This window comes from Trachypithecus francoisi, unplaced genomic scaffold (assembly GCF_009764315.1).
Source record: "Trachypithecus francoisi isolate TF-2019V2 unplaced genomic scaffold, Tfra_2.0 Lachesis_group5, whole genome shotgun sequence".
Taxonomy (NCBI): Eukaryota; Metazoa; Chordata; class Mammalia; order Primates; family Cercopithecidae; genus Trachypithecus; species Trachypithecus francoisi.
The window spans coordinates 114,814,073-114,840,128 of record NW_022681470.1 but is presented as its reverse complement, the minus strand read 5'-3'; the positions used below and the strand labels follow the sequence as shown (position 1 = coordinate 114,840,128).

General features: G+C 38.6%; 1 protein-coding gene across 4 annotated transcripts in view; it reads left to right on the top strand.

The window, feature by feature from the left end:
* The first annotated feature begins 9,249 nt into the window (after window positions 1-9,249).
* Window positions 9,250-26,056, top strand: part of NTNG1 (netrin G1) — a 358,486-nt gene continuing 341,679 nt past the window's right edge. For 3 of the 4 annotated variants that reach the window (XM_033196679.1, XM_033196683.1, XM_033196682.1), the window contains exons 1-2: window positions 9,250-9,586; window positions 16,497-17,269. In XM_033196679.1, coding sequence (XP_033052570.1) covers window positions 17,024-17,269 — 246 coding nt within the window. In that variant the 5' untranslated portion in view covers window positions 9,250-9,586; window positions 16,497-17,023. The other variant, XM_033196680.1, reaches the window with a different exon arrangement.

Here is a 26,056-nt window from a genome sequence, read left to right as displayed (position 1 = left end):
TGAAGACTTGCCAATACATTAGGATACATTTCACAATAATTAACTTAAATACACAGAAAACGCAGGCAAATATATAATATGTATATACATATATATTGTTTAATTGAGAAGTTTTTACTCTGAATGTTTTGAAAGTTCTAACTTTTGTGTAAATCTGATTGTAATAATTTACAAGGACATTTTATAAAGATATGTAAGCTAGTGCTGGTAAAGAAAGTCCAATAATCCCTGACTAATTTTAAAGAAACTCAACTGGAATAAAAAGTTCACAAGCTTTTAAAACCTCATGACTGCATCTCATGGTACTTTTCAGAGAACTAGGTTTTACCAGTTGAGTAATAGACTTCTAGGAGAGATTATGGCAGCTTATAGCTAATACATGTGTTCCAGAAATTGGACATCAATGAGCATGGTTTTGATTTTTTATGTGTGTGTTAAAAATATTATTTCAAAGTCCTTGGCCTTTATTCTATCTAATCTTTCAGGGAATCAAACATATATCCCACTTAATTCCAATATATAGAAAGTTATATACAACTTTTAGAAATCATAGATCCTATTCTATCATCCAGAAACATGAAGGAGAGATTTATTTTTGTCTTAGCTTTCATTTAAATTAATTCCAACCTCAAAGCAAGACTCAAAATGCAAAATCCGGAGCAAACCTTAGGCTAGCGATGTTCAAACTCTAATGTGCTTAAATAAGAACCACCTGGGGAGTTGCTAATTCAGTCAATGTGGGAGAGGGTGGACTCTTCTACCTGCTTTTTAGCAAGCCCCTAACGTTACTCTGAGTTAGGAAGTTTATGAAACCCAGTTAAGAATAACTGCCTTAGAATCATCAGATTCAACTTCCTCATTTTACAGATGAGGTAGTTTAAGGCCCAGAGAAGTAAAATGACATAGGAAAACTCACACAGTAAAAAAGTGTTTTAACAAGGGCTTAGTTTCTTAGTTCCTAGTTTAGTGATATTTACACTATATCTCATTGGATTTTCTGAAAATTCGTTTGCAGCATCTCAACATATGAATTTTAAACGAATCCTGCATTTAGATCAGTCTCAATTTTCTACTATTGAAGTCCTAGGTTATATTTCTGAAGGCTTTAATGGGTTGTGAGCATCTGGCTCTCCTTGCCTATCCATCAATTCTTATGAGAATAATTGGACCAAGTTCACACCTCTCATCCTAGAACTTTGGGAGGTGAAGACAGGAAGATTTCTTGAGTCCATGAGTTCAAGTCTGCAGTGAAATATGTTTGTGCCACTGCATTCCAGCCTGGGCAACAGAGCAAGACTCCGTCCCTTAAAAAAATGATTACAACATCTATGCAGTAATATATATATACCATGATATATGGTAACTGACAGTCTACCTCTCTTTCATTATTGTGAACTCAGCTTTCAGGCTAGTGGGGGCAGATAGAGTTTCAGGGCAGTGGCTGAGGTGATTTCCAGCATCTCATTTTACATAGATATCTAAAAAACAGGTTTAAAAATGTAGAAGGCAGTGGGAATATGTGGGGAAAGCAGGTAAAAAATAAGAAAGATGATTCATTTTTTTTCTTAATCACCAATATATCTCCTGACCTTTTGGTCATAAACTACTTAAGAATTTGATGTACCAAATTCACCAAAAAAGGTAAAAAGAAAACCTGAATTTCACTTTGTCTTAGAGAAGTACTTGGTTACTGTAATCATCAATTTGTTGCTGTTTCCTTGCATCATGTATAATTATTTCAAAGTTTCTTGATTTTTAGCATTATTTCCTATATTATATTATCTTCTTCTTTATTACTGACAAATAGATAGTTTTTCTCCAACTGGATTGGAATGAAACAGTGATTTAGGATAGTAGAAATGCAAACCATCATAGAATGATTGAGGACTGGTTCTTTATGTCTAAGGCTTAATTGGTATCTATAATTACTAATTACTAAACTTTTCATTATTCATGTTCATTATTCATGTGTGGCATATGCCTGGTTAAATGCTTGAACCTTGGGTTTCTCGGTCACCCCCAGTCTGCTCTGCAGGCACGTTCTCATGCTCAATGCTTACTCAGGGAAATCCAGCTAATTTTAATACCAATCTAAGCACAAAATCTCATTAGGAAGGTATATCTCCTGCCAAAAGAAGGAATATAATGTATTCCAAAAGCAAATATAGAAGTTTAAAAATTATTTGCTGTTTTAGATTATTGTCTTAAAACAGGTTACTAAGAACTAAATTGGAAGTACTGGGTGCTAATAGGTTGAGACATATGAAACTGCCATTTCTGTAGGTCAATAATGATAAATTATTACATGTTAATATATCTCAACCTAAATAATATAGGATACTTTCTTATTCTTGATTTTTCTCCTAATGCCCTCAATTTTTGTCATTTTTAGTATCAAAACGTAAATGTTCACTACAAAGGCCAATCTGTATGGTGCTGTGAGCTCTGCAGTTGTATCAGATGACTTGGAAGTGACAAAATATGCTCTACTGTCTTGGACTTCCTGACTTTGTATCACCTGTTTTCTGGTCACAGTGTCTTTTGTTTCTTTGTCTGCTGGAAGAACAGCTACTCGTCTTTTGAGGTGTCGCTCACATATCATCTCATCTATCTAGCTTTTCTCAGAATCCCCAAGGAGAATTATACATCTTTTCCTTTGGGGCTAATCTGCTCCCTGTGGGTGTCTATCTCAGTTCCTACAGCAGTATTACATTGTTTGTTTACAAGTTTATCTTCTCCAACAGACAGTAAGTTATAGAAGAGATTGTGTTATTTATCTTGTTATTTCTCATTCAGTCCCTAGCACACAGGAGCTAAATCCATGTCTGAGGAAGAGGAAATAGAAAGGCAGCAAAGAAAAAGAATTTCTGTAAGATCATAGAAATCTATTGTAATATCTTACTATTGTGTCATTTTCTATGGGACTTCAAAGTTTGAAGAACTGACAATCAAGTTTCTTCCTGACTTATTGAAGTAAGGAGAGAATTCATAATACTTCTGACTTTATTCCTCTCCTTTACAAATCGAGGCAGGATTTAAGAGAATTAGTTATTTTCTGTAAGAGAGGGAGAATCCTTGGCAGCCCACTGGGAAGTAAAGGCCACTTGGCATGAATCCAGTTTACTCACTAGAAGCCAATATCCAGCTTATATCCACTGCTTCCATTCAACATGGAAACTAAAGGATGGTAGCAATAAAGCTGCTAAAAAAAAAAGTAGTAAAAAATAGTAATTTTAGAACAGTAAACCTCAAACTAAACCCGGGACCAGGAAGTCAAGAAAAGCAGAAAGATACATCTGGGTAGAGTACACCCCAAACCAAATGGCACCCTGTGATCTATATTTCTCTTCTCTGCCTGCTGTTTTTTTCCTTCCTTCCCTTCCCTTCCCTTCCTTCCCTTCCCTTCCCTTCCCTTCCCTTCCCTCCCCTGCCCTCCCCTCCCCTCCCCTTCCCTTCCCTTCTATTTTCTTTGCTTTTCTTTTCTTTGAGACAGGGTGTCCTTCTGTTATCCAGGCTGGAGTGTAGTAGCGTGATCTTCACTCAATGCAACCACTGCCTCCTGGTTCAAGTGATTCTCCTGCCTCAGCCTACAGAGTGGCTGGGACTACAGGTGTGCACCAACACCCTTGGCTAATTTCTGTATTTTCAGTAGAGATTGAGTTTCACCACATTGGCCAGGCTGGTTTTGAATTCCTGGCTTCAAGTGATTCCCCGACCTTGGCCTCTCAAAGTGCTGAGATTACAGGCATGAGGCACCACATCTGGCCTGTGTTTGCTATTTTTCTATCCTTGAACCATTTTTGCCCCATATTTATGTGACAGTACAAGGATTGCCCACAGAGGCTACTAAACCAGAGAGGCTGCACTCTATTTTCCTTTGGGTCAATGGCATGACACAGATCTTTGTGGACACTTAAGAGTGCACAAAAGGAGTCCCTAGACTTGAACATTACAGCTACCTTTCCCTTAAGCTATCTCTAATATAATACTAAAGATGCACATTACAGTTAGTTATTCGGCTCTCTCTAACATGATTGTTAGCACCTACCTAGACTTGAGAGCTTTGCATTTCCTCCAGCACCAAGGACAGTTCCCAGCAGGCCACAGGAGTTCCATCAATATTCATTAAATTGAGGAGAACTATTGGTATGGAATTGATGGAACGTTCTCTAAATGAAGCAAAGGGCATTCCTCAATCTTCTCTATGTATTTTCCTTCTCATTTTGAAAAGGCTAATTTTGTTGTTGTAGAGAGATTGAAATTATGAAAATTACATTTGAGGAAATCCACACAGCTGTTGATTTTTGAAGCTGAACTTTTTCAGCCAACACACTAGATTAATTGTGGAATCTCCTGTTTTCAAAAAATAAGTTGAGGATCTTAGGCTGACAAATGAAGCTCAATAAAACATAAGCATATGGGAACCTATTGAGTTTGTTCAGAACATAGCATTATCCAAAACCGCTGGTGGGATGACTTTATTTTTAATAGCCTTAGAAGAAAGATAAACTGTTAAACAAATATTGACTACGTGTTCTGTCTGATTCTCAAAGAAAATGAAATGGGTAATAGAAGCTCAGGGTGTCATGATTTTAAGAGACTCACCAGTTGGATAAAAACATTTAGTATCACATACTCAGAGCACAAAAATTAAAAAGTGATTTCTCTTGATTTTTTATGGATAAGAAGGGGTAAACAACAACAACAAAAAAGGAAACCTTATTTTCTGTTAAACATTTCTAGGACTGGAATAGAAAAGAAACATAAAATACTTGACTAAAGTTAGTCATCTTTTAATTTAGCATGATTTCTCTTTAAAAATCCCTATTTTGCTCATTTAAAAATATGTATAATTTAACCAAGCAGCTAATTTTATTATTTCCAAACTATTTTACACAGTGCCATGTACTAGAAAGTACACGGGTGCTAGAAGACATGTTCCTTGCATTGGTCACTAACTGGCAATGTCTTATACTATTTGCTAATTTTTGTGCTCCAGTGTCATTAACTCAGTAAATACGTGTGTTTTCTTACATTAAACAATACGTCCTTTGGTCTGCTGTTAACTTTGAGAGGAACTAAATGAGACTGTTGGTATACATATGTTGAGCATGATCAGTTACTTGAATTGTTTGGGCTTGCAAATTTAAAGCTCTAAGAGAAGTACCTTGGTATTCCTATAATAGCAGGAAAATGCCAGTATAATCTAGTTTATAGAGCCCAGACCAATGCTTAGGGCTTGCTGGAGGTTTAAATGTCAAAATATTTGAGCATTAAAAAAGCCTGTCAGTTAAGAAACTTAAAAACCTGTCAAAACTATACAGCTAATGGCTCTCTAGTAAAATATGTCCCTGAGCACAAAGTGAAGGCAAGAAAGCTGAAGGATGTTTCTATTGGGACACAAGCAGCAGTTATAAACAACATCTACCACATAGTATACAATTGGTCAAATAGAACTTGGTCTTTGTTATGAAATAAACGTTTTGTTCCATACCCACCAAATTCATCAGTTGAAATCCTAACCCCTGATGTGATGGTATTAGGAGGTAGGGCCTTTGAGAGATAACTAAGTCATGAAGAAGATGGAGCCCTCATGAGCAGGTTTAGTGCCCTTATAAAAGGGACCCCAGAGAGCTCCTTAGCCCTCCTTCCACCATGTGAGAATACAAGGAGTTAGTCTGTTGTCTGCAACCCAGTAGGGGGCTGTTATCAGAACCTGACCATGTTGGCTCTCTGATCTCAGATTTCCAATCTCTAGAGCTGTGAGAAATAAATTTCTACTGTTTTAAAGCACTCAATCTATGGTCTTTGTTACAGCACCCCAGAGTGCCTAATGCACCCATGATTTGGATATTTTAGACATCTACATATTAATTTAATATGGTGAGAGTTAACTCCTGTTACCAAGGAGGCCATGAATCGTGAGAATAAGCTAAAGCTATTCACACCCGCACTGGACATTTATCTTATACCTACATTACGTCAAGTATTTTAGAGTATAAAAAAGGACACATGTCTTTTTGGACCAGATATATTGCAAATATGCCATCACTACCACTTTGGCATAATGAAGTTACAGGTATTGAAACAACCCTGCCAAATCTGTAAAGAGAAGATTTTTCGGCAGCTAAGAACCTAGAAAAATAAGCCACAGTTAGAGACCTGACAAGATTACAAATAAATGGATATCTAAGTTGAAGAAGAATGAGGAATGTGTAGAAACCAGCCAAAGATCTAAAGCCAGAGAACTGAAAGATCAAACCATTCTTCTCCAAAAGGAAAAAGAAAAACAAAGTAGAGTTGAAAGGTTAAATAAAAACAGAAAAATAGTTTTTTCCAAAGAAAGTTAAATATATATATGGCAAGAGAAGGCAACAAATGATAAGGAAAGGTAGGTATGCCTTAAATAATTTCCGTTTGTGCCAATGAAATCTCTAAAGTCAATTTCTGATCAGTGTATACTATATAAACAAATATGCAAAGGTATATTGAGGAAAACTGGTTTAAAATACACATGTCAGTTTGGGGAAGTATATCAGATCTACTTAAAGTGCTTTTTTGGAAAAAATGTCCTTCCCACCTGATTGCTGGTGGAGGAGAGAACAAGATCTGGAAGGGAGGGGGTTTTAATGTTGACAAGTCTCTGATGATTCTGATTTACTTCCTTGAGTTTAGATCCACATGTTTAGTTGGTGATTCACTGAGCTTCTGCAAAGATCAGGGCACACGTTCCACAGAAAAACTCACCTCTGAAAGACTCTCCCACTCCTGTAGTGGGAGGTGTTACCTAATTGGAAAGGTTCTCATTTACATATCACACTTATTTGAGATTGCTGTCAGCTTCATAGTCAAAGGATTCCTGGGAATGACGGATGATACAGGAAGAGGGGAAGGGAGGTTAGTTCCAATATTTTGACAGATGAAAACAAGTATTTTTCCAGGTTGGGAGCCAAAATCACAAAGATCTTGGTGTATTCCAGAAGAGAATGTCCTAATCTCTGCATAGATTTCTTTCCTTTTTACTACAGAAGGGTCTTAAATGACCAGGTAAAGTGGAGGATGAGAGTTCAGAAAGGCTTTCTTGCCTTCAGAGAAAAGGGCAAGGGAGAGGGGAAAGGCTGAGAACTGTCTGTATTTCAGGATCCAGGCCAAGGGGCCAATGAGAAATAAGAAGGCCACTCTTGGTATTGTTTCTTATATCCTATTGCCAAAGGCTCCCATAGAAAGAACTGGGCTGTAAGGGCCTGTGAAGGAGGATTAGGTGGTGAGTAACATCTCCGTATAGTCAGTATATTTTAAACCCAGAAGAGCATGGCCGGAGACATGGGGAAGAGCCAGACTTGGCCACTGTCTAAGAACCCCTGCTAGGAGTTTCAGCCCTACAGGTAACTCCTTTTTGCAATGTCAGCACTACAGGACAAAGGTGGGAAAGAGGAAAGCACATAAACCCCAGATTTCTGTACTCAGAGATTCAGAGGGTGGACTCACTGTGGCCTCTTAGGTGTTAGAGGGAAGGCCAGGGGTGCCTGAAATCCCTGCCCACTTTCTGGCTGCCCAGGGCCAAGGAGGGCCTGGTTATAGGCCCAACTCAACAACCTTTTCCCCCATGTGTCCTTTTACCACACCACCCCCAGTCATCACAGAAAAATGACCCAATTACTCAGCCTCCTACCTTAATTGTGGGACACACAGTGACTAAGTGTTCGCAATTGCCCATTTCTTCCCGCCCCCCTCCCCCAGCTTTGCCTTGACCAAACATGAGTCAGGCTTCTCTCCAGCGGGTCCCTGGATTTTAGCTTGCCCCCCAAATCTGAGCAAGAACTAAAATGTGAAACATTCACCGTTGTTAGCTTATCTTCCAAATTCTTGGACCACAGAGACACATTTCTTGTTCAATCATGAAGGTCTTGAAGTGAGTTTTTCTCCCATCTACTTGGCTTTCCCTATTGCTTGCTCCCTTTATATATACAGAAAAAAAAAAAAGGCTGATTTCTGTTTGGTTTTGAGAGGCTTGCAGATTTCTGAGATCAGAGCGTTTTCCTTGTTGCAATAGTCTTTCTTTCTAATGCAAGTCTCCCTATCTTATCTAAGTTCGGATTTGTTTCTGTTTGACGTTAATGTGTAGCTAAGAGTGATCCCAGCTGAGTCTGAGCTCACCTTGGTGGGGAATGAAGCCTGGAGCATCGGAGCATTTGCCTTTCTCTGAGAAAAGGCAAGGAAGCCTGAAATGCACAGCTCTCCCTTGAACTTCAACTTTCTAAAGGGGAATGAATTTCTAAAGGAGGAGGTTCCAGTCTAGGGCTGTAGGGGCCTCTGGGCAAAGGAAGTGCTGGTTGAAAAACACCATTGTGATCGCTTCTAGCGGCGAAGGGTGTGCTTGGGAACGGTTTGGGGAGGGGACAGAAGAGAGAGGGGTGGGATGGACGGCAGCAGAAGTAGGAGGTACACGAGGAGTTACTGGTAACGGCGCTTCAGTGGAGGAGCCGGGGGGGGGGGATGGGAAGTAGGGGGAGGGGAGCCCTGTTGCCTCAGCGCCAAGAGGTCGTGGAGCGGCAGCAGGGGCGGCCGGAGCAGCAGCAACAACAGCAACAGCGAGCGGGACGGAGTTAGGACCGCTCGGAGCGCACAGGTCTCGAGGTAGTATAAGGTTTGCTATCCTTCCACTTGCTGGCAGTTGCAGAAGAAGACAGGCTTTTTAAGTGAAACGTACATGCCACCCCTCCAAGGGCTGCGGCTTCCCCGGGCTTGCTTCTTTGCCGCTCCCCTTTCCGGCTCTCGCGCTCACTCTTTAATTGGCACTGGCCCCTAAGTTTGCCGGGAGCTCGCTGCCGGCTCGGAGCAGGGTCCCGGCCGGGCGCCGCGGGCGGGGGCGGGGAGCCCGGGAGCCGCAATCCAGAAGCGTCGTGGGCCGTGTATATTTCATCAAACGGACTTTGGGTGCGTCGCGTCTCGCAGCCATCAGCGCTATGTGCAGTGACATTTCTGACTTGAGTGGAGGAATGCGCGAAAGAAGCCCGGGCGAAATTGGTACTAGAGGATCTTCTTGGCGCCAATGCTAATTGTCCTGATTTATGCCCCTTCTGACTAAGCTCAACGTCTTCATCTGAAATAAAATGAAAGCGGTGCCAAGCGGCATAGAACCGCCTGGCCGCTGGTTCTGATCCCCGGGAACCAGAAAATCGTCCTGCGGCTTGGAAAAAAAAAAAAAAAAAGGAAAAAAAAAAAAAAAGCAATAGAAATAGAAAAAAGAAAAAATATCCCTCAGTAAAAGTTTAAGGCGAGAAGTGTCAGAAGCAGCGGCGCGAGGAGGCGCGGAGGAGAGCCGGCGAGCAGCGGACTGGGCTGGCACGACCTCCGAAGGCTGCAATCTCATTATTAATATCACTATATTTTTGGAGGGAGAGGCACCTTTCTCATCCTCTCTTCCTCTCCGCCCACCCTTACTCCCTCCCCCTCATCTACCTGTCAAAGTCACTGATCTTTTGCATTTCGGAAGAGGACGTCAACGGGAAGGAATTCCCCCTCTGGGTGCCGGCTCCAAGAGGGGGCGACGTGCAGGAGACTCCCCCCGGGGGTGGAGGCGAAGGTAATTAAGCGGCGGGGAGTGGCGGGCCGGCGCTGGGTTCTCGGTCCTCGGGGTCCTCTCCCGCCAGCGGCCGGGCGCGATCGGGATCCCCGGGCTGCGGCGGTGGCGGCGGCTCGGGTCCTTACGCCCACCCCTCCCGCTCCGCCCGCTCCCTCCCCGGGAGGAGGCTCCGCGGGAGCTGCCGCCGCCCTCCGGTGCGCCGCCCGCGGGCTCCGCTGCTGCGGCCGCCGCCCGAGGCGGACCAGGCTGGCTGGGCAGGGCAGGGCCGCCGCCCCGCGCCGTCGGCTCGGCTCCCGCCCGGCGCAAGGGCAAACGAGCCACACGGTAAGTGTCCGCTGCTCGCCTCTCCTACTGCGACCCGCGCCTCTCGCCCGTGCCCCTCTCCCCCGGGTTTCCCCATCCCCCGCCGCCCCCCCCCCAACCCGCTGCGATCCACAGGCGGGAGGGAATGCTCCGGGTGGGCGAGGAACTTTGTAAAGCGCCCCGAGGAGGCAGCGCGCGGAGCCCTGCGCGCACACACACCGGCACACGCTCACACCCACACACGTCTTCCCCGGGTGCGCCCCGGGCGGGTGATGCGTCCGCTTGTTGTGTCCCAATCCCAGGCGCCCGGTCTGAGCCTCCTTCCGCGGACTGACAGGCGCCCGGCGCTCTCCCTCTCTCACGCACACCTGGCCACACACATCGCTTAGGAGGGTTGTCGTTATTTTTTCTTTCTTTCGCCAATTATATTTGTTTGGGGAAAAGCAAAACAAAAAAACAAACAAAAAAAAACACTTGCCCTATTGCCGGCCTTGGGGATCTGGTGGCCACACCGAGAGCTTTTGAAGTCCCTTCTTTCAATCTCCTTTATTGGTGCGAGATTAAAGCATTACTATCCCATGTTGTGCAGCTGGGGAGAAAGGGAAATTCAAAGAGGGAGACTTGGTGTAGGGATGCTGTTTGGAATATTCTCTCATATTCTTTACTGGTATCATATTAATCGGTTGATGGATTCGGCTAGGGACATTGAATTGCTCTCCTGTATGGATCTGTGGATATCTATATATAATACAAATAATACCGAATATTATTGGGCCTAAAATAACCAATTAAGTGATTCATACAAGGAAAAACTTAGATATAAAAAGAAACTGCGCCCTCTGCTGTTAATTTTAGTACCCTCACCCGGGGACTTTTTTTTTTTTCTTCCTTCGGAAATCCACTTAAGAGTAGGCTGTCATCTTACAGGGCAAGGGAAGAAAATTCCTAGCGGGGATTTTAAAGCAATTTTACTTGGAAAAGTCGCAGGTTGAGCTCCTATAGTTGCATCAGGTACAGATTTCCAGTGAGTAGAGGGTCCTCCTCTCTCCCCTCTTCTTTTTGTACAGGGAATAATGGAGCCACTCCTTCTCATAAGAAATTGTCAATCTTTGGAATGGAAAATTCTGAGTAAGATTCAGAACTCCACTAAACATATGGTGAATCTGGCAGTAGATTTGCTCTAGAAATAAGGCCCTGTTTTATGACTGAAAATACTAAAAGTTGTTTTATCTTACAGAAATGTAAAGAAAAAAAAACCCAGAAAGATCTTCCATTAAAGTCATTTATTCAGATACGCTTAATAGTTAAGCTTGTTGGAAAGTTTTACAAAAAAAAATTTTTTTCAGGGGAGGCTTTTCTGTTTTGTTTGTCCCTTGAGGAGGATCTCTAGTGAGGGAATTAGCAATTCCAGATTTCATTAAGTATTTTGAACTGTGTCACTTTGAATGCCTTACCCGCCTCCCTTTCTCTTTGGCAAAGGAAAAGCAGCTCAGTAACTCTCCAAGATTCTTTTTGAAGATAAGCAACTTTCAGTTTTTCATTAAGATAGAATTTGGATCTCTGCATATGGATCAACATGCAAGGAAAATGTGCATCTAGTATTTCACATGTAATGTTGTTCCAGGGATATATTTTCTTTTCTGGATGCCATGAAATGAGATACATTTCACCACTGAAGACCACCATGAAAGCATTCAGGATTCTATGTACTGAACTATTAATTTGGCGATATTTCCTATTGTGGAATTTAAGAAGGATAATCTTAAAACTTATGTATGGAAACAGTTTATTTGAACATAAAGCTGGTTTCCTATTAGTATTTTTGTTTTGTCAGCTTTCACTGGGTGTATGTGTTAAAATGATTCAGGTGAGCCTTTTTAGGAGGAGGCAAATGTATTTTGCAGTTTCCTTTTGTATATTTGCAAGTGGTGCAAATACCTGTCTTTGCTTCCATTATTATTCTGAAACATATCAGGTAATTTGTTTAAAAAGTTAAATCATTACACATTTATTTGATAGGTTTTCTAAATGTCACAAAAATTTGGAGAGTTTTAGTTACAAAGGCATCAAGTCACTTGGAAAAAAGAAAATTGGATTCAACTTTGAAAACCAATTATATGTTAACATTGAAATATATGTGCGTGAATTATATTGCATAAGAGATTATATTAGTAAAGTCTTAGGTTAGTATGAGATTTAGCATACTTTCAAAAAACAATTTTATTTGCAGAATCCAAAGTTCTGTTTCAAAACTTCAGGTGGGTGTAGATTTTCTCATATATGCGTTTGAGACCTTAGATCTCTGAACTTCCCTGCATTAGAATTAAGTATTTGTTTTTCATGTGGTAATTAAACTCCAGATTTCTTCTAGGCTTAACTGATTCTGAAATAGTTTTGGGTATTATCCCATCCTCAATCTTCCTGCAAAACATGTACTATCTAATTTCTCGAATCAGTCCTCTCTCAATGAAAATAGAGATCTTTCAAATACCAAGGTGTGTTATTTAGGTTGATTAAGAATCTCGTGATAGACAGTTGCTCATAATACCCAATCAAGTGTGAGTAAGCTATGCCAATGATGTTGCAGTACATGTTAAATTCCTTATATTTTGAGAGATAGTTAACAAAAGGATAGAAGCATATGTTTTCCATTAAGATGACTAGAAAATGCTTTCTTCAGAACAAATAAGTGCAAAGAGCATTGAATACATGTTAAAATATCTTATGTAATAAATTTCATTATGACTACTGGAAGCTGCTAATTTTGATAGGTTATAATTTTGTATATCTTTATCTTTTTATATTTTCACTCAATGATCTATATAGTCAATTTTCCTTTTGTTTCTTCCCATTCAGAAAATGCATATTTATAAAATTCTTTATGAGGAATGAGTCAATAGTTATGTATTTCAAGTACCCTTGAAAAGCTGAATATTTATGAAAGAAATAGCCTACTACCACCATTCCCACCTGCTAGTGAGATTATATAAGAAAATGAATGCTGAAAATCAGCTAGATTAGGAGATTTACTGATAATATCTTCCTCTCAGTTGATGAAATTGGCAATTGCTTTGGAATATAATTGCATAAAATATTAATCACTATTAATTCCATGTAATATTGTGGGAGGCTTTTTTTCTGATGAGAGAAAGGGCCTGTGAAAATGGCTTCTGCAAAATTAATCCAAGGTGGAAGGGAATTAGCTGCAGAATCCTGGACAAATACATGTTCTATGTGTGCAAAGGCATTTTATAGCCCATTTTAGTCCTGATCAATAATATCTATCAACTTGAGGGCCATGACGTAATTTTACCTTTTTTCATTGGTTCTGCAAATTTATAGACCAGAGGTCTATGATAGGGTACTCACAACCTATTAATGGGTATTTTTATCAAAGAAGACTTCTCAGTACTTTAGTTCCCAAGTAGAGGTGATAGCATTATTTGATTACAGTGAGTTCCCAAGGTTTGCAAAGTGAAGAGGTAGAACTGGAGCTGCCCAGAGCTCTTCTGAATCTGTTCTTATTTAGGTGATACGGACACCTGAGACAAATTCAAAGGCCATGTCACTTCACAATTAGTTCAGTTATGGGCCAGAAGGCATAGGTTTAGTATGTTAAGTCCCCAAATACGTTATTCACTGTCCTTCTCATAATTGATTTCCCTAGCTGTTTGCTGTGATGACCTAGCTTTTAGAAGCTATTGATAATTTTAACCTGTTTGAAAGCACAGCAGATAGACAGAGTGCCATTAAATAGTGGAGGTTAAGGTGTAAATAATATTCTATTTTTACATCATTGCAGTTTCTTTGAAAAATCTGTAATTATACTTTAATAACAAATTCCTGATTTTCAGAGGCTGCTTTTCCATTGTGTGTCATGGAAGTTCATAGATTTAATTTCTTACTAATTTGAAGTTAAGAGGATTTCTTTGGAAGTGTATGTGACACTGAAAAGTAAGAAGACCCTGAAATGCAGGATACATAATGATAGTACAAATATAAAAATTAGAATGAAATCAAATAATTATGTTAAATAACAACTTAGTGTCCCTCTGCTCCTGATCTGTAATATGCTGTGGTCAATATCTTTTTCTGTGTCAATGGGAGCTCGTTAAATGTAAACTCTGCAGACTAACTGAGCCATGCCATATTAGTGCTTGCCAAAGCTTGACATTTTTAATACATTAATAATATGTCTGTAATGTAATGGAAAACTATTAATGACAACTGGTTATGTGCCAGAAATTTAAGCTATAATTGGCTGCTTCTTGTCAAGAATGTCTGTTGCACAGTCCTGCAACTGCCTAGTATTCAAATATCTTGCACTCCTCTGCATTTTTCCTTGTCAGTTTCTCTAAATTCGATCAATGGTGTAGTCCATAATTCTGTGTAATGACCATCATTATAATTCTGGTATACTTTAATGAGAATTCGTTATATTGGGATTGCTGTTCTGTCAGGAGATAGCAAAGGGTTCACATACGTTTCTTTAGTGTTCAAATGTATGGTCACCCTTTATTTTGTGGTTGCAGTAATGCAAAATGTGGTTGAGGATAGAGTAACCAAGAATAAATGGATGAGGAGAATATCATTTGTTGGTTAAAAAAAAAGTGAAGACTAATCTCAGGAAGCACTCAAATATATTTAAAGTGGCATTTTCAAACTAATATTAAAAATAAACACACAATGCTCACTCCATTCAAACTCAAAACAGTCAATTCCAGGTCTTCAAGATTATATCGTTCTTGATAAATAAATTATTGTGTATTTGAAACCAAGAATTAAAGTTAATAATTTCTGACCTAGTAGATTTTACACTGCTTCAGTTATAATGCCTTCATCCACCTGCCCCTTGGAAAGTATTTGTTTCCTCTTATAAAAACTAGTAAACACAGTTGAAAAAGTCATCTTAAAAATGTAAATTTGCATCACTTTAACACTTTCTCAGATTATTAATTGTCAAATTGTTGGATGTGTCTGCAAATATCAACTTAAAATTACTAATGAATCTGAAAAAAAGCAGAAGGCTGTAGTAGCCACAACACATGCTTCTCTGATTTTTTTTCTTTTTAGCTGAAGCTTTCAAAATTTGCTTTACACAGTATAGTCTCTAGGTTACAAGGAAGAGGCCGATTCAAATCTGTAGTTTATACATGTTTAGACAAACTACTAATTATTGCTTCATAGGAACTCAAATATTCAACACTTTTTCTAATAGCAAATATCACAAATTGCAGCTGTATGATAACATTTTATGAATTGAATATAATGAAAATTGCACTTGCATCCATAAAGCAATTATTATAAATTACTTTGCTATGGAAACACAATTCAACCATCTGTTGGCATTTCATAGTCTCTGTGGCTTAGTTCATTTTAAGATGGTACATTATTTAAATATAATGAATTCCCTTTATAAGATTGTTTGAAGATAGTGAACTTCCATATTTCAACCATTTAATGTGAATTGAAGGGTCTATAATAGAATTTTCTAAAATTGTAGGGTTTTTTTTGTCCTTTTTGCATTGCTTAAAATAGTTAACTTTTAGACTATAAATATAAATAATCTAATTAAGAAAATATATTTTTTAATACCTGGTTTCCAAATGTTAGCATTTGTTTAGATTTGGATAGTGATCTCTAAACAGAAAAGTGGCCACTTAAACTCACCAATGACTTGTAGCCAATAGTTATGTAGGGTGCATTATCAGTTAACCAAAAGTACTTTTACACAGTAATTTTTATTTTCTCTTAGAATTAGTGCCATATTATTCTGCTTCATGGCCTGTTAACTCACCCTCGGCTATTTTTATATGTGCATTTTAAATTGTGCATTTTACTACAGAGCTTTTAGTTTAAAAGCAGCTTATAATATTCGCCTTTGGGACAAATTCTCTTCTGTTACAAAAAGTAACGGCAAATGCAGATGTAATGGCTATAAAAAGATGTAAAAATATAGAAAATTCTTATGAAAGGAAATTTTACTCCTTTGGTTTTATTTTTGAATTTTTTTTGGAGAGCCAAGTTATCTTTATTACTAAATGCAACTAAACAAAATATGCTAAATTCTTCAAATATAATGAGCAAATCCACAGGGACAGGCTTATGCTAACAATGCTGATTTTCACTCCAGCAAACAAAAGCTAAGAAGTGTACAAGGAATTTGGAGATTTTTAGGGTCTGTTTGTCAAGAGACAAAAGGGATGTAAGTTGTTGTCGTATCTTTGTCATCATTATAAAAGCGCTCATTTACCCCATTGTTCTCTTGGAAGATTTTCTAGCACTGCAGTGTTTGAGAAATGTTCAAATCTAGCTGCTTGCTCTCAGTTTTGTCAAGATGGAAATGTAATTTTTTAAGTGAAAACCTGTCACTCACACACATGTGTCTGTCTTTGTTATGGAAGAGTTAAATCCTTCATATCGAAATTCTCCCCAATGTGAATGATTTCCATGGTTTGCTCATTCTAGCAAAACAGCTGAGTAAAGGTTATCCGTATTACATCAGTTTGCTTTGTATTGCATCAGACCTCCAAAATGTCAACATATTGTACATTTCGTAATACATTGATTCTGGGACAATAACTCTTACTCTTATTGTTTCTAAAAGGGTGTTGGTGCCAGAAGAAAAGAATGATTGATGGGAAACAGACACCGGGCTATGGACACTCATCCTTTTGCTTCAGATACTGATATCTCAGCCTGCCTGAGCGTCCCTTGTGAGCTGTGAGCATTGAGGATCACTCAGGGTTATCGGATGTACAACGGGAGAGCCATCACTTTGCTAAATTATTATCTGCAGTTGGACATCTTTTACAAAAACCAAACTAGACCTGAGTCTAATAGATATGTTCTAGGACAAAGAAAAAGCTGCAAGTTGTTAACGCCTAACACACAAGTATGTTAGGCGTCCACCAAAGTCCTCAATATACCTGAACACGCACAGTATCTTAACTCTTCGTTTTCGGTTTTGGGATCTGCTTTGAGGTCCCATCCTCATTTTTTAAAAGAATACACAGACCTACCTACCCATATATATAGATATATATATATGTACATATATGTAAACTAGACAAAGATCGCAGATCATAAAGCAAGCTCTGCTTAGTTTCCAAGAAGATTACAAAGAATTTAGAGATGTATTTGTCAAGATTCCTGTCGATTCATGCCCTTTGGGTTACAGTGTCCTCAGTGATGCAGCCCTACCCTTTGGTTTGGGGACATTATGATCTGTGTAAGACTCAGATTTACACAGAAGAAGGGAAAGTTTGGGATTACATGGCCTGCCAGCCGGAATCCACGGACATGACAAAATATCTGAAAGTGAAACTCGATCCTCCGGATATTACCTGTGGAGACCCTCCTGAGACATTCTGTGCAATGGTGAGGTAACCCTTTTACATCAAATATTTCGTATAAATACAGTCTAATCGCATATACATACAGATGTGGTGAGTGTGAAGACAATTCATGCAATAAGTTGAATCTGTAGGTGGCAGATTTGTGTTAAAAGGCTAGTTTCTTTCTCAGTGGAGGCTTACCCTGCCTGGAATTACAATTTGCACACTGTGATTGATGCCCTGGAAGGAACTTACTTTCTGCTTCCCTGAAAACCAATAGTTTCACTGAGGCAGGTATACTATCGCATATATTATAAAAGAAAAAGTCCAGTTGAAGGTTAAATTTTAGATTGGAGGTTAGAAATATGATTAGGTCATATCTGTCATGTTAAGGATAAAATGCATTGGCAAACCAACTTTAAAAACACAAATGTTTCTTCACATATGTGTATAAAGCCAGTCCCAAATTCTGTAGTTCAAGGAGAGACTAGATCTCATAATTGTCTTCATCAGGAGGCTGCTATGATTTGGGAGTCCTTGGTTAAGAGATCAGCAAGAAGAAAAGTAGAGGAGAGAGGGACTAAAGCCTTGTGAGAGGTTTTTCCAGAAAAATCTTATTTGCCAACTCCCCTTATTGTCAAGGTCATAGTTTTCTATGTATATTTTAAAGATGACTTTTGGAACACAGAAAACTTATTTGCTGAAAAGCAAGGGCTCAGCATATATAAATTCAGATACTTTTTTTTTTGATAAGCAAAGTTACAGAATTTATTGTTCTCATGGCTTATATAAGTCTTTTTTTTTCCTGCATAGAAAGTTAAATACCATGTGAAAAGGTAATATTAGGGTAACACTGAATTTTTATGAAAGACATAGCTGACAATATTTCTATAAGTATTATTAAAAAGGCTGGTGATTAAAATGGTATACATTAATGTGCTAAAGAGTGAAGATGGTGAGTTTATTTGGTTTAGGTTTTTTTTTTTCTTTTTGTTATAGGTGGTTTTTATTTCATACAAGAACTGTGATCCCATTTTTCTCCACATAACAGGTATAATTGTATGGCAGATTTTAATAGTAATCTTACCTGACTATATTATCTTGAACCTGGCCTGGCATTTTCAGGATAGTGATACTATTAATCAAAGTAGCATCTGTTCACAGTCCCCAGTGAGTTAAATTAGCATAAGACCTAGCAGCATAAAAAAGGTTTTGTAGCAGGAAACAATTTTGAGCAATAAAGAGTGTTTTCACCTTAAAGCTAAGGGCTTGCCATTTTTCAGAAGTGCCTTTGGGGACTGGTTTGAATTATAGTCTAAACCTGATTTTGTGGAGAGTGAGAAAAAGCACTTGGCTATGAGGTGTCACTGTGACTAAAGTGCCCTGAAAGACTAAATATTTCAAAGAGAGGACCCATCTCTCTGGGAAGAGGTATGTGCTGTGCAAAGAAGTTGCATTTTGGAAAGCAGAGACTTCCAGAGAAGGAGTTTATTCAAACACATTAGCAAAATCATAAGAAATCTGTAAAGGAGCAGAGACATTTGTGGTGGCTTTATGTGAGGTCCTTAATAATTTCTCATAAAAGGTCAACTATAAGAGCTCATTACAGATGTGGATTGAAATTGCTGTTTGGGTGATAGGTTGTGTAGTCTTCTACTCCTCATAGCACAGGATGAGTTCCGGGCCAAGTCTGCATATTACTGAGAACACTCTAGCTCTATATATTGGTTTACATGACACTTGTAACAACCTGTCCCTTCTGGAATTGTTTAATAATTTACAGATCTAAGTCAAATAGCAAATTTCCTTTCCCAGGGTGCTGTTTTTCTTCTCACAGGCCCTGTGTGATGTTTTCAAGGTGTGATTTGTGGGTGCAGCTTCCCTGATCTCAGTCTCTGGCCAGAGAATGCTTGTTCAGCACTGCTCCTGTCTGTCATGTTGAAGGGTTTACTTGGTGTCTTCAGCTTGCCTCTTTCTCCCATCATGAGTGCAAAGGGCATGTTACAGATCTTCCCATGTCTGCCTTTCAAAGGGACATGGTCTAAGGTATTTAAATGAGTCAATTCCTCTCAGTCCACTGGCTAAGTGATGTCACAGACCAAAGGGAAAAAAGAATTAAAATATCCCTCAGCTTTCTCAAGTGCATTAACGTGTATACTTTGTATGTTCACATGAAACTCTGCAGGACAGTCTTTAAAACGCTGCATCTTAGAGTGATGCAGATATTTGGAAGCCCTGGGGGATGTAAACTTGTCATTGGACAGAATGGTTTTCCAAGGGAGAATGTAAGGTTTGTGAAATGTTACCTATCGAGGCTTAATTTGTATTCCTTAATATGCATATGATTGGCATAACAAATTTAATCATCTATCCTTTAAATATACACCTTGGGACTATTTGTATGCATATTATATACCACGTCAGTGGCCTAATATAGCAACTCTTCCTCTCTGCACTTTTGGATGTTCCGTAAAACCCTTTAATGTGAGGATTCCTGACACAAGGTTGGGAAACTGTCTCAGGGTGCTGTCCTAGCAAACCTGTTTAGGTACTCCTCAGCCCAGGGTGTAATGGGAATCCATAAAGTCATTTGTGTTATGAGTTATGTGTTCTCCCCTCCTTGACACTTGCATCCATACCTGCTCCCTCAGAGTCGTTATGGCCTATTACATCAGGGGAGCTGCCACATGAATACAGCCACCGGTTAGCCCCTATGTGTAAATGTTTGCTGCAAAATTGTTTCAGTAATCACTTGTTCACCTAGTGACACTCCTATTAGCTGTGGCTATAGCTGTTCTGAGCACCAAGGGAACATGTGCTGAGAGAAATACCTATAATTCCTCAGGCCGATTTTTTAAATATAAAGTTGAAGTTCATTGGCATTGCATTAAGAGTCCGTGTTGCTGCTTTTTTCATTGACTTCATTATTACATGCCAGTGACTATCCATTAATGTTGCATTTATTTTAATATAGAGTAAAATTTCAGGAAAAAAAGAGCATATGGATTCCATTTAACAATAGATCTCTGCTTATTAACCTGGATGGCATAGTTAATAAATCTTCAATGTGAAGTACTTTAAAAGTGTTCTATATTAATTGTACCAGTATTTATAAACATTAGTTTTTCAGGAGAGTACTGCCATTTCTATTAATCATAGTGGATAAGGAAGAGAAATGTGTGTGTGTATATAGATATGTGTGTGTATACACACATATACATATATATATACACAAATTGTGTATATTTAAAAACATACATTTTCTTTTTAAGTTGATGTATTCCTTTTGAGTTGATGATGGCTAAAGACAATCTCTGTTTTCATCAGTGGGGAAGACTCTGAAGGGAAGGCGGGGGTTAACCCTCTTTCTTAGGCTGGGAGAACACATTTGAATAGATCCTATCTTTTCAGCCACATTGAAAGCTTCAGGTGGCAGAGCTTTGTCAGGAAACACAGATCATTTAGTGACTACAATTTGTTTCAATTTGCATAAAGAGCAGAGAGGATGATCTGAACCTGTGTGTAAAGCTGAAGTGACAACACAAAGCTATGACTTTTTCTTTGTGTTTAGACAAAGTTAGCTGTCATATCTTCGCGTATACCCCAGTGGCTTAAAAATGGCAAAATTATCTGCAATTATCTCTAGCCTGCAGCTAATTTTCTGGATAAGTTAAACAGACGCTTTGAAAAGGAGCCTACAGACGGAAGAACTCATGTGCGTTTGTACAATTTATGGTGCGGAAGTGCTGATGACTGTAGAAATGGAAGCCCTTGAGTGCTGCTATGGATTTCAGAGCCAATCAAAACTAAATTAGGAAACAAAGATTATTAAAAAGTCTTCTGTGCATGTAATTTTGGCATAATATTATGAGGTGGACATTAAATGTTTCCCTTGGAGACGTTCAGCATCATTAATGCAGCATGCCTTTAATTACAAGTAGACTCATATTACTAAAAAATTGGAGAAAATAAAGTACTCTGAGGTATAGTTAGCAATAACCTCATTATGTTTACTGAAATAATTAAAAGAAAAGGTATAATTTTTCTAAATAAAATGTCAGAATGTGAAATGAAAATGGATTTTCCTTAGGAAATTTACTAGTGCATGCCTATGCTCTCGATAGGCATTTATTTAAGGACCTTAACAGATCTATTAATGATCATTCCGTATTGTGCTATTTCTAGATAGACTTCTATTATGAAAAAAAAACTTTAATTATTGTAAGCATTGTGGATAGAGCATATTTCATTATGTTCCAATGGAATTTACAGAAGTGGTAGAAAGTCTTTGTGTTTTGTGGTTTCAAAGGAACCCTGAGAGATGAGTGACTGGTAACTTGTAGTCTCAGGGCTATCTATAACTTCAAGTTCTGATTTACCTTTGGCTCAGGTTGCCATCTGGTGGCTATCAGGTGGCCCTTGAGAAATTAATTTGATAAACTAAGTTACATTTTCAGTGACAATTACTATCAATTTTCCAAAAACTGGAAATGACATTGACTTGTATAATAATCAAATAATCTTAAAAATACACTCTGTTCACATGAAACATAATTCAGTAAATGAATGAAGTTTTAATAACAGTGATACCTTTCATTTGAACTGACTTATCCCTTAATTATGCCAAAATGGAATTTTTTAAAACCTTCAGTTCTTTCATTATTAACACTTCATTGTTATTAGTTCATTATTTAGACTTATTTCTTAGAAAAGTTTAACTCATATTTGGAATAAATTAAGTTCCAAGGAAATCAGTCTTTCTGATATACCACTATATCAAGTATTTCCTTTCTGAGGAGTGTACAGTAGCTCCTTATGATCTATTGCATCATGTCTAAAGTACTCTACCTGTTTTTTGAATTTGGGAGCATATAGCCTATTGCCCACTACTTCTCATCAGGACTCTATAGCATCTCCAGGGGACTATGACTGGCAATCTGATTGGAAGGGGACAACTAGATTTGAGTTGAATCTGCCTTGGCATAGGATGCATGGCTTGTTGGGGAGGTCTTAGAAAGGAGCTGATGAAGATTATGGCAAAGGTAACAAAACCTAAAACCACCTCTTGTCATTTATTGTCCCAGATAGTGTGCGTAAGTGCTCTTTGTTGAGCTAAAGCCTCACAAACATTACTGCAAACCATCGTGTGCAGAGTGAAGTGAGTAGAGCATTCAGCACATGCAAAACCTAGTGGTGGTGGAGATAACCAAAGTCAAATAGCATATGGTCGTTGCGGCCAATGGAAGTCCTGAGCAAAATTAATACAAAGTAGTATTTTTTCAGAGGGTAGAAGAATAGAGAAATAAGACCAGCACTCAGAATGTAAAGGTGAAATATTATTTTGCAACATGTCAAAGGGCCACTTGGAAAATACTATCTGGTAGCCAAATGCCTAATATTAAACAGTGCCAGAAAAGGAGAGAAAAAAAGGCTGGGTTGGCCAAGTGTGGTGCCTAACACCTGTAATCCCAGCACTTTGAGAGCCTGAAGTAGGTGAATCTCTTGAGTCTAGGAGTTCAAGACCAGCCTGGGCAACAGAAAGAAACCCCATCTCTACAAGAGTTAGCCAGACATGGTGACATGCACCTGTAGTCTCAGCTACTTGGGAGGCTGAAGTGGGGGGATTTCTTGAGCCCAGGAGGTCAAGGCTGCAGTGAGCCAAGATCACACCACTGCACAACAGCCTAGGCAACAGAGCAAGACCCTGTCTCAAAAAACAAAAACAAAAACAAACAAAAAAACTGGGTGGAGCAGATGGTGGCACAGTGTTTTAATGACTGCCTGGTGGCCTGGTTAATGGTAGACTTCTTATATCTGGCAGATACAGCCAGGATGGAAGAGGAACAAAACAATAAAGAACCTGATATATATATCAGGTTGAAATATCTATATCTATATCTATCTCTCTCTATATATATTTCAAATGTGCATATATAATTATTAATTTAAGAGATACCAGAATATGTTGAGTAAAACAAATATGGCTTATCTACCTGGAACTCCAATTTCACATTAAGATTAGGGGAAACATTTAACCTAATGCAGAGATGCAAGATTTTTAAAGGTGAAACATGAGACCTCAAAATAATGACTGCTTTGCAGTGGAATACTGAAGTTACTTCCTTCGTCCCCCAGGAGATAACTTTGTCTGATTTTAGTCTAGAGGATCATCACTTGCAAAATGTGAGAAGTATTGTCCTAAAACATCAGTCTCTCTGGACTGTTTTGAAGTACGACGGACATATTCTCCAGAATTTTGGAAGGCTTGCTCTGCTTTTCTTTGATTTTGTTTTGTTTTGTGTTGTGTTTAACATGGGCTTTAGGATGGTCTCTTGATCCTCTGATTTTGAGGACTAGTGTTATCACCATGAAGCCCTTTACCTCATGTCATCTCTTGTCTCTAGGAGGACAAGCAGAAGACATTCCTTTTGTCTAGCATAGTCCGTGCTCTTCTCCACTTACTCTGATGCCATCTGTCTTTCAATGTCTAGCTCAAGTTAATTTCAGGTCATATAATTCTCTTGACTTTTAACTCTTGTTAAATCTCTCTCTCTCTCTATCTATCTATCTGTATAATATGTATATATCTCTATATCTAGATAGACATATATAGTAGCCAGCACTGCCTGTGTACTCAACTGTATTCCACCATTTAGCACCTCATTAGATCTTATTGATTTATACACCCACATACACATTTCTTCATATGTTTACTGTATTCTGACTCTTTAAGTGGGTCATTACTCTTTAAGTGGGATATGTGAGAGAGCCACCACACTTGCTAATGCATAATAGGAATTCACTAAAGACTATATATTATATTGTTTTTTATTCCTCATAGCATTTAACATACTCCTAGGCAGCAAATACATGATAACATGGTTCTAGCTAATTAATTGATTTGAATATTGTAAAGTCATGCACCACATAATGATGTTTTGGTAAATGAGGGACTATTTATACTACAGAGGTCTCATGAAATTAAAATGCTGTATTTTTCTGTACTTTTTCTATGTTTAGGTAGATTTGGGTTCACAAATACTTAACATCATGTTATAGTTGCCTATAGTATTCAGTAGAGTGACGTGCTGTACAGGCTTGTAGTCTAGGAGCAATAGGCTACACCATATAGCCTAGGTGTGTGTAGCAGGGTACACCATCTAGATGTGTGTAAGTACACTCTCTGATGTTCACACAACGAGATCACCTAATGACACATTTCTCAAAATGTATCCCTGTCATAAAGTGATACATGCCTGTATTTGATTACCATAATGTTTTCTATTTCTTGAACACATTTATCATAAATCTAATGTTTTCCTCTGTAAATTAAGAGGCAACTAGCAAAATTTAGCTACCATACTTGGGCAGCTTATGCTGCTCTCAAAAAAGAAATTGTAGAGGCAAAATCTACTCTGAACTCAGATACTGAAATCTCTCTCTCTTTCTTTAGACTATGAGATTTATTTTTTCTATTTCTAATTAAATATAGGAGGTTTGATATGTGAGGAAATAAGAAGCTGTTGAGATAAAGAAGACTGTCCTGATTTATGTCCAACACAGCATTATAACCAATGGAAAAAAGAATGAAAATAACATCAAGATATCAAAGTGAAAAGGCTATTAAATAAAATATTGTGTAGCCACATAATAGAATATGTATAGCTATTAAGTAATATTTCTGAAGGATATATAATGACAAAAATAAACGTGGAAAACATAGTAATAATTTTTTAAAGAATGCTGGCCGGGCGCAGTGGCTCAAGCCTGTAATCCCAGCACTTTGGGAGGCCGAGACGGGCGGATCACGAGGTCAAGAGATCGAGACGAGACCATTCTGGCTAACACGGTGAAACCCCGTCTCTACTAAAAAAAACAAAAAAAACAAAAAACAAAAAACTAGCCGGCGAGGTGGCGGGCGCCTGTAGTCCCAGCTACTCGGGAGGCTGAGGCGGGAGAATGGCGTAAACCCGGGGAGGCGGAGCTTGCAGTGAGCTGAGATCCGGCCACTGCGCTCCAGCCTGGGCCGTGACAGAGCGAGACTCCGTCTCAAAAAAAAAAAAAAAAAAAAAAAAAAAAAAGAATGTTATGGCAAAATGATTTCAATGCTGTGTGTTTTTAGGACGTTGAGCTCATTGTATTGTATTTAATTTAGGCTAAAAAGGTAGGGCTACATTCCTGGGATGGAACTGCCATTGAATATATACTCCATGTCAGTCATGGGGAAAGAGTTGTCAGGGAACTTAGGCAGATCCCTCTCTCTGGTCGTTGCTCTCTTTTGTCTGTGCTTCTGGAGGAAGAAGGAAGATAGCTTTGACCACACGATATTAAGCGAAGTCAGGAGATCTCTTTGGAAGCAATAAGCTGAAGATGAGTAAATTACACCTTGTAAACTATACCTGTGGCTTTAAAATTTGCTTTAAATCGATCCACAGTGAGAAATAGATTTTATGTTGGAACACAGTAAACACACACTTATCCCCATACACAGCCAAAACAAAAGCTTCACAAAACAGAACTTACACTTTCTATGTGTTATGGCCTCTGGTATTTTTTCTTCCATTATATTCTTTTCTCTTACTTAACAACTAATTAGAAATTATATACTGATTATGATCCACAAATTATATGTAGCATTGTTTTGAAACTTGAATAAGTGGGAAAATACTGTACCAAACATTGCATAATATCCTTTTTTAAATTTTACATGAAGTTTTTGAGATAAACTGTTGTATAGTATTCTACCATAGGAATATTTCTTCAGTCAGCCTTCTATTCCTAGGCATTTCAGTTTTTTGGATTTTACACTCTAAGATTCTTGATTGGTGTT